At 47.6% G+C, this 12,320-nt stretch overlaps 4 protein-coding genes across 4 annotated transcripts; 2 read left to right on the top strand and 2 right to left on the bottom strand.

Moving 5' to 3' along the window:
• Positions 1 to 876: 876 nt before the first annotated feature.
• Positions 877 to 2,680, top strand: K444DRAFT_617175 (uncharacterized protein). Its single transcript, XM_024881065.1, has one exon. The coding sequence runs from the start codon at positions 942 to 944 to the stop codon at positions 2,487 to 2,489; it is 1,548 nt and encodes a 515-aa protein (XP_024732363.1). The 5' UTR covers positions 877 to 941; the 3' UTR covers positions 2,490 to 2,680.
• A 109-nt stretch (positions 2,681 to 2,789) lies between these two features.
• On the top strand, positions 2,790 to 4,191 carry K444DRAFT_666698 (uncharacterized protein). The gene is made up of 2 exons (XM_024887208.1): positions 2,790 to 3,869; positions 3,927 to 4,191. Exons 1-2 carry the CDS (start codon positions 3,002 to 3,004, stop codon positions 3,956 to 3,958), a joined length of 900 nt encoding a protein of 299 aa, XP_024732362.1. The 5' UTR covers positions 2,790 to 3,001; the 3' UTR covers positions 3,959 to 4,191.
• A 3,667-nt stretch (positions 4,192 to 7,858) lies between these two features.
• Positions 7,859 to 8,720, bottom strand: K444DRAFT_617172 (HET-domain-containing protein). Its single transcript, XM_024881064.1, has one exon. The coding sequence runs from the start codon at positions 8,527 to 8,529 to the stop codon at positions 8,230 to 8,232; it is 300 nt and encodes a 99-aa protein (XP_024732361.1). The 5' UTR covers positions 8,530 to 8,720; the 3' UTR covers positions 7,859 to 8,229.
• A 1,382-nt stretch (positions 8,721 to 10,102) lies between these two features.
• Positions 10,103 to 11,782, bottom strand: K444DRAFT_537712 (cytochrome P450; the record flags this gene model as incomplete). The annotated part of the gene is made up of 4 exons (XM_024875483.1): positions 10,103 to 11,009; positions 11,074 to 11,233; positions 11,288 to 11,583; positions 11,658 to 11,782. The coding sequence occupies 4 exons, from the start codon at positions 11,780 to 11,782 to the stop codon at positions 10,103 to 10,105; spliced, it is 1,488 nt and encodes a 495-aa protein (XP_024732360.1).
• Between the last annotated feature and the right edge of the window lie 538 nt (positions 11,783 to 12,320).

The following is a 12,320-nucleotide window of genomic DNA, read 5'->3' as shown; positions in this document are numbered from 1 at the left end:
TTCGCAGCCGCGGTTGTACAGTACTCGTAATAGAATCCCCATGGTCGCGATCGTAGGCTAGTTCTTCAACTGCCAGTGGAATGAGAGCTGAGCACCTCGAAAATCCGGCGTACGTGTACGGCATTCGTGAGTTGTGTTTTTACACACAGAGGAGAAGTTGGATTACTAATTCGACAGAACCTTCGCAACTTGCTCCCCTTTGTTACTCGCTTAATTTCCCAAAAACGTTTCTCCTTGCCTCAACCCCCTACAACATTTCATGCAGCTTCTCACCATGTTTGTTTGCCACGACCCTTTCCAATATCCCATTCCTGGATATGCCTGGAGTTGTGCGAAGTCTATGACTTTCGGAATCCTACGCTAGCCGCAAGATTGCAATACCCAGGCAAAAAGGGCGGGGTGAACGGGGTTTGAGAGGATCGATGGAAGGTTTCAGATCGGCCGGCGATTATGTCGGTTGGCATTGAAAGTAACTCTAGTTAGTTTTTTGCCGGTTCGTAAGCTTGATTGGTGGTTAGAGATCTCGCTTGTGACAAATAATTTGTGTGGTGATCCTTAGTGGTTGTGTGGTTGTGTGGTTGTGTGGTTGTGTGGTTGTGTGGTTGTGTGGTTGTGTGGTGAGTGAGTGGTGAGCTTTGTGAAAAGTGTTCAGTCATCCAAAACAGTCCCTTCCGACGAATAAATTCCTTGCCATTTCGCGTTGAACCCACTTGTCTAACTTAATGGTGTCCCGGGTTCGCATGCAAGCAATGGCATTAAAGCCGCGGCTGATTAAGCAGTATGCATGATGTAGGTGGGATTAGTCACGTGCTTGCGTGCAGGAATCTCAACTCGACTCCCGGATTCACTCCTTCTCCCTTCTTCCTATAACATCATGAAGCTTCTCAACCTCTTCGCGCTATCCGAATTGATCTGAGCTCCATTGACCACGCTCTCCAGCAATGGCATTCATGCAAGGATACCCCAAGGCGCACCAGAACCGTATCCACGGCTCCGACAAATCTATCCGTAAAACCCGAGTCAACCTCCTGAAAGCCGCAGGCCTTAATTTTATTTTATTGCAGATTCTGTTCCTTGGGTTGTTTTGTTATATCTTTGGTGCAATATGGCAACAGTCCAGCCACATCCACAATATGAACGTCCTATTCGTCGATTACGATGGAAGTGTCCTTGGAACCGCAGTTCGCGACGCATACAAGACGCTACAGGGCAAAACCTTTCCGACACTACAAGAAATGCCTTCAGAGAGATTTCCGACTCTAGGTGATGTGAAGGAGGCTGTTTGCAGAACAAATTACTGGGGCGCGATCTACACTTCAATGGGGGCATCGGAACGACTCGCGAATGCTCTACCAGGAGGCGTTGCTGCAGACACGTACAATCGATCGGATGTGTTGACATTCGTTTGGAACGAAGCTCGATACTCTACAATTGTGGATCCGGATATTCAGGGTACGCTTATAACTCTTTCATCCACAGCGCGTGTCGCATACTCGGCCATCAATGGCACTGGAGCTCTCCAAATTCTCAACTCCACCGACCCTGCAGCCATCTCAGTGTTCACAAATCCATGGCAGCTTACAAGCGTCAACCTTCAAGAGACCTCGCAAGGATCTCGTTTGATTTACAATACTCTCGTCATCATCTTGATCCTCATCCAGGAGTTCTTCTACCTCGGAACGATCAACGGTCTCTACGCTGCCTTCAAGATCTACGCCAAGCTCTACCCTCACCGCATCATCGCATATCGAAATTGCATATCCCTAGCATACACATTCTGCGGCTCGCTCTGCGTCACTGGTGCTATTTGGGCATTCCGTGGAGATTGGGACGTCAATTCAAACCAATTCGGCTTGACCTGGGCTGTGCTCTGGCTGTTCGCACACGTGAACTTCCTCTGGCTCGACGTATTTACCATCTGGACCCCACCCCAGTATGTGCCTATGCTTCTGATCACATGGATTGTGTTCAATGTTTCTTCGATCTTGGTCCCATTCGAACTCTCCCCAGGGTTCTATCGCTGGTCGTATGCAATGCCAGCACATGAAGTCTTCCAGACACTGATTCATATATGGTCCAAAGGCTGCAATCCTCAGCTCTACTACGCACTCCCAACTCTCTTTGTCCTAGAACTGGTTGGGCTGCTGCTGGGTGTCGTTGGGGTATACCGTCGTTGCCACTACGCTGTGGTTGTCGAAGAGGCTGCAGACGCTGCCTTCCGTGACAGGGTTGCCGTTGCATTGGCAACTGAAAAGAGACTGGCTGTAGAGAGAAAGCAGCGCATCGCTGAAGGGGGGAGTGAGGACGTTATCGAGGAGGAGAAGAGAGAAGAAGAGGAGCTCGAGGACGTCATTCGGGAGGAGGATAAATCTCTGCAGAGAAAGCATACAAAGGTAGCACAGGATTGCCGATATGGGCCTGCATTCCCTTTGGCATTTAACAATGACCCTTCAGATTCAAGTGTCAATTCAACGTCACAGGGGGTTTGAAGGCTGTTGAGATGTTCTTCTTTAACGAGTGAGTGGGAGTCGATGAGGGGTAAATAATGAGGGGAGATGTGCCCGTTGGGGTGTGCGATGGCGTTCCTATGGCTTCTGGTAGTATATATTCAAAAGCAAAATTGAAGTTAGATTTGCATTCAAATCAGGAAGAGCAAGAAAACATCCTCACAGGATCTCCGAAATGGTGTATATGAGTAAATGTGCATGGTTGTCACGTGACTACCTTTTTTTTTTGCCAAGCCAGTATCTTGCCACGAAATTCGGCGCTTCATCTTAAACATCACCAACCTCATCTGATCTCAACGCCCATCAGGTATCTTAGAACCTGTTCATGTAGCCCGCTGGTGCTAATTTTGTGCCGCACTGCTGCACAGAATTGATGACTTGCTCACCAACGGAGATGCAACTGGTCGCGTGATGCTTCACAGCCACAGTAGTCAACTACTTGAGCCATTTCGATACACAATGAGATCTTATCATTCGAGTCCACCTCAACACTTATGATGGATAAACAGCATCCACCGTCAAAAGCAGTGGAAGCCGGTCACTTCCGGGTTCCCAACTCAATAGACGACGGCGTGCCTTCATACGCAGACCACATCGCCGATGACCTCTATACAGAAGGTATCCCGAACTATGGAACCGGACTGCCGTCTCTTCTAGACTCCGAAGACGAAGCTCCAGAAAATCTGGATCCATATGATGAACTCCAGCGTGGTCTAGCTCCCCAACAAGAGGAGATCATTCCTCCACCCTTCCCATCTGCCACATCATCAGGACCCCTCTCCCTGACTCTCGATAAAGCGCTCATTTTCCCGAACACCGTTCCAGCAACGGCACTCTACTCACTAAACTATACTCTGAATACAATGGGCAATTCCGTCACCCTTTCCCGCTCCGTGCCCGGCGCCATTCGAATGGACGGTACAAGCGGGAAGATTATGGACAAAGACCTGTACGATATCTCTCGCCCACCTCTCTCCTTCCTGGAATTCCACATCAAAGGGAAAAGAAAGAGTACCTATCCCGGAACCGGCAACCTCCAACTAAAAAATGGCCTGACAGGCAAGTACTGGGAGTGTAAATTCAAGGAGAAGGTGGTGTTGAAGGGCAAGAATGGGACATGGAGTGATGGGCAAGGGAAACTGGTTGCGAAAGAGGTGCATGAGGTTGTCGCGAAGAATGTTAGTAAGAAGGGGAAGGAGGTTGATAGTGGGGTGAGGGAGAACCCGGGGTTGGCGTTTGAGGGACGGGAGGGGGAGGTGGTGGATGCGTTGCTGGTAGACTTGATGGTTGCGGTTTGGTGTGCGAAGACTTGGTATGCTGAGACATTTGAGGCGAGGATGGGGAAGCCTGCGATGGCTGAGAGTGAGTTTATCAGAATAGTTAACGAGAAGAGACTAATAACTAATACATTTTGGGTAGCTCCGCATCGAATCACTTTGTCAAGGCAATAGGCGAAGACTGAGACCTGGGTCAGAATATCCTTCCACCTAGGTTTCCTCCACTACAGTCGGTGCTCCTCACCGTGATTGCAGCGCCCTATGGGGCAGACCATACAGCTCGCAGACAGCAGATATGGAAAGAGGATGGGGTGGATACGATAGAATCTCAACCTGCTGCTCTTCCAATATAATCCGTTATTCAAAGATATGTTAGGCATTGGTATATAGCGATGTGGCAGTCGGCGAATGCTTTTTTCTGGAAGTGTCAGACGACTTTTCTTCACATTCGTTTCCAACGCGGTTAGTCAGTATCGCTGCTCTGCTCAGGCACTACTCACCCCACCATCCTCTGATCCTTCCTTCTCCAATCCCGCCAAAGTCAGCGGCTTCGTGTTAGCAAACATGGCGCCGCAACTAATGCTATATAGTATATTTTGATTAAAGCTTTACTCAAAGAAGGGCTCGAAACTAAGCTAATAGCCTATGGATGATTCAGTTACCATTGGCCTAGAAGGCCTCTAACTGCGGCAATTATTCGAGCCAGAATCTCGGTGAGAACGAAATGCGGCGATGGTTTTATATAGTGGCATGAAGAATCGGTGCCCTGCTTTTTTGCACACACAGATTTTCTGCGCACTATAAAACTTACTTGGCATTTTATCGGGCTCCTTTGGCGGATTACAGCCATACCATGCCCAGTAAGGCTGCAGTATGCTGAGCGCGAACGAATGCTCTTTTTTATAACACCTCCGTTCTAGCTACCATCTTTTCTAATTCAATCATTCATTGTTGAATTCAAAAGATGCTTGTTGACACATGCATCTCTCGTGATAGTCTAATCGGCAAGGCTGTAAGACATCTGCAATGACGATGCTGAGGACTGCGGACACATCACCACGTTGCTGCTTGAACCTCACTCTATTCCTTAGGAAGCTCTATTCTGTTTAGTCTATTCATGCTCCCAAGACATTGCCCCTCATAGGGAATCCTTCAAGAACTTGGCCATCGCCGTTGACTAGCTGGCGACACTATCATTCAATGAACCAGTCGCCCAAACATATGCCTGAGCGGGATTAGCGAGAACTCGGTTCTTCCACAGCCGGTAGGCGATGTGCTTTCTAATACTGAGCGACTTCCAAGACCAATATGCAACGCCGCCATCTTTCCTATGACATTTGCGGCGGCATGACATCGATTTCTTTCCATTTCCACACGAGCTTCCGTCCGTGTGGTTGACGAAGGAAGCGTGGGTAAATGAGTTACCCATCTGGACCAGATATGTACCGTTGCGGTCAAACGGTGCTCGTGTTTGGGTCCACTCATCCGGGAATTGGCAGTAAGAGCAGACGGGGAGACTTTGCTCGGGCTGAGATGGTTCGTCACTAACAACCTGCCACCTTGGCGGCAGAGCTTCAAGCCATTCGCTATATTTTCGGTCCAGTAAAGCGTTGTCCAGCATTACATTATGGATCCGGTCGTCATCTCTCAGTACGCCATCGGGCGCTAATCCTGCTGCTTCCAATGCATCGCACCAAAGAAGCCATGCGCTCGAAGAAAGCGCCAGATCAGATGGTGTGTGATCGTTCTCATCCACAGCATTTGGGTTGCAGCCTCGCAAGAGAAGCTTTACAACTATGTCTTTGATGGATTGGAAGATTGCTTGCCGAGTATGATCTCTGTTGCAGGCGCTGGTTGTACGGAGAATATAGGGTAATATGCCAGTGTCTCCATTATCGACCGCATGCAGATTTGCTCCGAATTGAAGGAGTAAGCCTACCATTTCTGCAAGGTGACTCCTTTTCACCCCTTCAACGGACGCCAGGAGCGCTGATCTCCCGAAGCCGTCAACTTCCTCGAGGTCGCACTCACTAGTGAGAAGGCGGCGGACGGGTTGGAATAGGAGTGTCTGTACACCTGAATCAGGGAAGATGTTCAGAGCGCATTGGATTGCTGGAACGAAGGACTCTCCGACACTTTGGCCGAGGTCAGTGTAGTGCTTTAGTGCGACTCCAGTATCTGGTCCACAATATTGAACAAAGAGACGAAGGGCGAAGTTGGTAGCTTCCGTGTCGAAGTTGGTGGGCGGGTCCTCTGAAACCATACCCGCAAAACCAAATATCTCGTCCAAAAAGCAACATAGTGCCGAGTTCCCGGTGCTTCAAAGGCTATCAGCTAGTATTTCCCTAACTTCAAGGTCACACTACCTGTCACAATCCAAAATATTTGCGCCTTCTTCGAGCAGTAATTTACTGACCTCATAGCGGTGCTTTAAGAGAGAGACCTGTTCATCCTTCTTAGAATTGACCATTTACTAAGCAGAGCCACTTATCATAAGAAGGCTATCACCATCCTCGTCTCGATCGTTTGGAAGAAACCTTCGCATTGATAAAAGTTGATGAACAACTTCCAAATTACCGCTTTGTATCGATTGCACAACTTCTGAGTCTTCTGAACGTACTTGAAATGTTGAAAGACATCGAGCTATTGGCTGTGGCCACTGGTATTTCATACATGCTATGACGATTCCTTTAACATCCAATCGCAGGTTTCGGGCTGGTGTATACACGAGGCGCAAACCGAGTAGCTTCTCGGAATGCTGGTCTGACACGATGTGTAGCTTCACCTGTCCAATTGGCAGACTGACCTCAAATGGGCTGCTCTCCATGGGTAGCTTTCGTTTTCGAATAATAGAGGCGAGGTTCTTCCCTACGTTCCTCTGCAACTCCTGGTGCATGATTCTTGGAACATTGGTAGCTTCTGCACTCAGACTGGGATTTGATTTCCTCTTTCTTGACAATAATTTTCTTCTCTTGCTATTCCTGAGTTCAGTTGCTGACTGCTCCTGGACATCCGCCCAGATTCTTTTGAACTGATCCTGAAGCCACTGTGCATTGTATGACCGAGACGCTTCTATCGTATGGTGAACCGAGTAGGCCCTGTGCAGCTCACTCATGAATCGCGAGATGGACGATAGGGTTAGGGAAGCCTCCGTAGCAGAGCCTACGATCACGGTAACATCTCCGCTATCATCCGTGTCGATTGCTAATCCTTGAGTCCTCAAAGTGTTGACAATTTCTGCTACTTGGGTTTGGATTCTCTGTTGACTGGCAACTAAGGACGCCACATCCTCATTAACCATGCCCTGATGTCGTTTCGCATTGCCTACAACGATTACTTATTAGCGAAGTAAAGCAATAGAGTTTCGATGGGGATTGATTCATGGTACTTTATAAATAATTTGCCTAGAATCACCTCCCAGGAACATACCTATATTAAAGCTGGTAACCTTGTCGACCTCCTCTTGAAGTCGGCGAAATGCGTTTTCTATACCCTCGCCGTAGATGAGCGGCACACAGATTCCAAAAATACCTAGTAATGAGTACGCCTTGTCTTCCGCGCGTCTAGTGTCCGTTTCTCCGCCCATGCCATACGTTCCGTTATGGTAAACATTGATAAGGCGCTGCCTCGGAGAGCCGAGACTGGATTCACAGGCTTGGCAAAAATACTTTTGGTATCGATAAGGTATTGATACTGGATGGTATTACTTAGGTATCGCAAGGATCGATACGTATCGATACCGAATCAATACTTAGCCTTAAATTATCTCTTCCATTTATTATTTAATTTATATAATAATATATTTATATATAATCTCTTTATTTTCTAGTCTTTCTATTAAAGGAATTACTTAAAATTATTAATAAAAGTTAATATTATCTTAATTTTAAAATAGCTCTCGTATTCGGAAAATTTAGTATCGTATTCGTATCTCTTATCGGAACGCTTATCATAAGCGAGCCTCACGAAAATCTCAAAAGCTATTATTTGCTTAAAATAGCCGCATTGAGACGAGTTTTAGTCTAAACTATAAGATAAGTAGCTAAATAGAAAGCCTAAATTAAGTAGAATATTTGCGCTACCAAAAACTTTCTTATAAGGGAAATGGTTCTAAAGTTAATTGCAATTAAAGGGGGGAATTGGGTTCGGGAATCGATAGGAATCGATACCTTACGATTCTGGCATCGATACCTATCGATACCAGAAATTAGGTATTTCTGCCAAGCCTGGACTGGAATTCCCGTTATTCGATGAATCTCACGCTCTAAACTCCTTTTATCACCAAGTCTCCCATCCGGAGAGAAAAACTCAACTGACGAAGGTGCAATTAGCTCCTGAAGAGTCCACCCGCGGGTGAACCACCTGCTCCTTCGAAATGCCTCTTCCCATGGTGGTATAGGTGTTCTGGGGACATCCGCAAGCCATACATAGCATCGAGTTGCATTCTAATACCAACGAAACATGGAGTTAATAGCTTCCGCCAGCTCCGTATTGTTTGACTTGTCGATACAACAGGTATCCACCCAAAAACAGTGTAGGCCGTCGCGAGCAGCCTGCTCTCCGCAGAAGCGAATCTTCTCAAACCCTGCTTTTGTCCTTCCAACACCTGCCCTCAGATCGCTGAAGGTGACTTCTTCCTCGTCACTCCCCCAGGTGTATGACAGAATCGCGTACGGAGGGACATGTTCGATCAGGTCTCTAGCCAGGCTGATTTCGCCGTCCGCCTGCAGTTGCAAAAGTCGCATTTTCGTGAGACTTTAGAGACGCAGAAGCGGAGGCCGCGGTGGTGGAATATTGATTGTCTTCGCTGATTTCGTGGTGGACGTTAGTAATATATCGCAATAAATCAATTCGCGGAGGATGTTGGAGGCAGCTGGAAAGTGTGCTTCGCGTTCCACAAATTCGTAGCTCTTGAGCTGGCGTTCGCACAAGGTGCGGCTGAGAGTCGCTGCACACTGTAACGAGCCTGATCGCATAAGTCTGTGTTTTTCAGGCTATCTACGGTAGGATTTTAGACGGCAAGTGGTCAAAACACTCGAGCACTCGAGTACCAGTACACCAAAATCATGGAATTCAAAGCTACGAATCGCATGCTACTTAAAATTGCGCTTGAAATTGCACTAAAATTATACTTAGACTCGTACTCACTATTAATGGGAGCTCTTTACGGAAGGCAGTAAGCTGCCCCCCAGGAAGCTCTTTATATATTATAGTGAGCTGCCTCCCAGAGAAAAGTTATAGGCGAAAGATTATATAAAATAGATAAGGTATACCTCAAGTTTTGAGGCTCAAGAGAATATAAGGTTTTATAGTTGCCTGAGGCATCCAAGCTTTTACTCAGGAAGCTGCCCCTTACCAAAAGCTGTCCCTTAGAGAGCTCTTTATATATTATAATGAGCTATTTCTAGGGAGCTCTTTATATGCGATATATAAAGAGTTCCTTAGGGGATAGCTTATTGCGATATATAAAAAACTTCTTAAGGAATAGCTTCCTGAGGGGCAGCTTCTTGGGGGGCAGTTCCCTTGGGACAGCTCACTGTAATATATAAAGGGCTTCTTGGGGGCAGCTCACTATAATATATAAAGAGCTTCCTGGAGGGCAGCTTCTGGAAAGGGGGGCTTCCTGGGGCGCAGCTCATTGCAATACGTAAATAGCTCCCATTAATAGTAAGTACGAGTCTCAGTATAATTTTAGTGCAATTTCAAGCGCAATTTTAAGTAGCATGCGATTCGTAGCTTTGAATTCCATGATTTTGGTGTTCTGGTGCTCGAGTGTTTTGGCCACTTACCGTCTAAAATCCTACCGTAGCCGTGGAAACCCAGGGTGAGACGCGAATTTAGCGACGCGCACCCTCAGCCGTGCGCACGCTCTCTGACTCACTTGATTTTATAAAATTACTTTAATAACTTCTAAACTACGTAATTAAATAGAGCCAAATTACATCTTCTCTTGAACGAGAAAAACTTCACAACCAGAGAGAATGAAATTGTTGAACTTAAGCAACGAAAATCACATCTAGCAGCCCTCCTTTTGGTCAGTTGAGAAGCCTCAGGCACATTGCCTGGGGGGATAGGCGTCATTGCCTGACAGGGGAGCGAGAACGGATATCGCCTAGGTCAAAGAGGTGGCTGGGTTCCAGATAACAGGCATTTACAAAATTTATTTATAGACGAAGGTGGACATAATACGCGATTCTTTAGGGGGTGGCAAAAGGATCCCCTACGCTGCTACGCAGACTCCAGCTAACTTAGCGGCATGTCCAAGGGCACATGCTGATGACCATCAGCGGCGATTGGCTTCATATTATGTTTAGTGTGCTAGAACGCCTGCCTGCTACTTTTGAACCGTATTTTCACCCCCTGACAAATATTATCTCGTTTCCTCATTGCAACCTCCACATCAAAAGCTGGAGTTGCCAACCCTGCGACTGTGTCTTTACTTTCGTGTGGTAGCGTATGCGATCCATTCAAAGGCGTCATATCAAATGCCAACAAGAGCCGCACTGTGAGTGCCATCGCCATATGAACTGCCAAATACCTCCCTGGACATAACGTGCCAAACACACCATAAACGCGAAGTTTCCTCCTCTGAATTTCGTCTAGGCTTCCATCCTCCTTCAAGAATCTCCCAGGAAGGAAATCGGCTGCAGCAGGGCCCCAGACCTGGCGGTCAAAGTGATGTGGCCGCAGTGGCGCGAGAGCGTACGAACCTTTCTTGAGCAAGTACTTGCTGGCCAGAGTCGTGTCCTCGTGGACATAGCGGCCAAGCGAAAATCCTCCATGAAATCGGAGGACCTCATACCAGGTCGCTAGCAGTAGTGGGCATGCCTCTGACATATCCGCGACGTCGACTGAGCCCTCCGACTCCTTGACGAACTCATCTAGCTCTTTCCTAACTTTCACCAGTAATTCCGGATCAGCGAGCAGATGGTGAAACATCCACGTCGAAGCCGCCGTGACGTTTGGCCCTAGGCCAGCTATTAGCAGGAGCTGGTAGTCTGTCCAGCCCTCTACTGCAGCTCCGTGGGTCAAGCATAATGCGCGAACTCGACCGAGGAAGCTCTCTTCAACTGCATCGGTGTTTCCACTCACGCATTTATCTACATACTCCTCGAAACTGAATTTCTCTAAGCGCTCGCGAACGAAACGCCGCGATGTGAGCAGTTTATTGTCGATCATAAAGTCGAAGGGTGCATTCAGGCGCTTCATGTTCATCAGGAACGTGCTAATGCAACACATGTCAGTTGGCCGATGATTCACGAGAGCTTGTAAAATTTTGAAGGCCATACCGCAGGTGCGTTACGAATTCTGGGTCACCAAAAGGTCCATTATCACCTCCCCACAACGACTTTCCTAGCCCACTCACAAGTGTCTTGAAAATCCACGCTTCGATAAAGATCTTCTGACCACCTTCTATCGCCATCCTGTGAACATTTCCAAAGTCAGCATCTATCCCAAACACACCGGGAAGGGATTTCCTTGCTGAGGACGCTTACACTTCACGATGGACGTATCCGTCGATTTCCTCAACATACTTGCGAAGATTCCGGTTAGGAATGAACTCTTCGCGAAAGAGGCGCGATACCTCCCGAGCGAACTTTCGACTCAGCTCGTCATCTTCCTTTAGCAGCGAGCACGAAAACTCCCCCAGCTCCAGGCTTCTCCGGAATATCTGCAGCACTAGCGGGCCCAAACTGAGATGTCGAACTTTTGGCAGGTCTCTCGTGAGTTCTGGTTTCACGAGGGACATCCTTACTTTAGCCATTCGGATCGTGAATACGGGTAGCGACGTTCTCGTACTAAATCCTCAAATGTCAGCGGAATGAACATTGCGGTAGGGCAGGCAAGTGCTGCCGTGTATGGGTGGTCCTACCAGAGAGAGCTGAAATAGCTGTGCCCACCTCGAACGTAACCCAGCACATGGCCAATATAAGGAATGTTTGATGAGATCGACTGTGGAAGTTGCGGTGTTTCTAGATCTAGTCCAACTTTTCCCATCGCTACAATTTCCGGAGCAGCAATGCGATGTATGTACGCCGCAGCGACGAGTAGCAACAAAATCCCAAGGGCCACAGGCACAGGCCCTATGGCCTGTAAGGCTTCGTCTAACATCATGTACTTGATTTCAAGAAGCTTCTGATGAAATATAAGCCGAAGATATCAGGAGCACAATTTGGGACATTGACGGGTGGGATCTGGATAATAAGGTACCACCACTTCAAAGCTTCGTTCGTTCCAAATGCGCACATCTTCATGATGAACTCCATGCGGAATATTTGATCGGAGACGGCGAGTGCCAAGCCCAAGACTACGTTGAGCGATCATTTTCAGCCCCGCGAACTATTGACACAAGTATTGATGCACTAGCACCAAACGGAAGCCCTCTGCAGGTTCTGGAGTACTGCGGGGCAGACTATCAACATACAGAAAAATTAAGAAAGTCCGTCACCCCAATGCATAGGATACAGCTGGCTTGCTGCAAGAAGGCTGAAATCTAGATGCCCTCCTTGTCCAGAAGCGTCTTGGCATCTCCTAT

This window comes from Hyaloscypha bicolor (genome assembly GCF_002865645.1).
Source record: "Hyaloscypha bicolor E unplaced genomic scaffold K444scaffold_125, whole genome shotgun sequence".
Classification (NCBI taxonomy): Eukaryota; Fungi; Ascomycota; class Leotiomycetes; order Helotiales; family Hyaloscyphaceae; genus Hyaloscypha; species Hyaloscypha bicolor.
The sequence above is the reverse complement of the archived record's forward strand: the minus strand, read 5'-3'. Positions and strand labels throughout refer to the sequence as shown.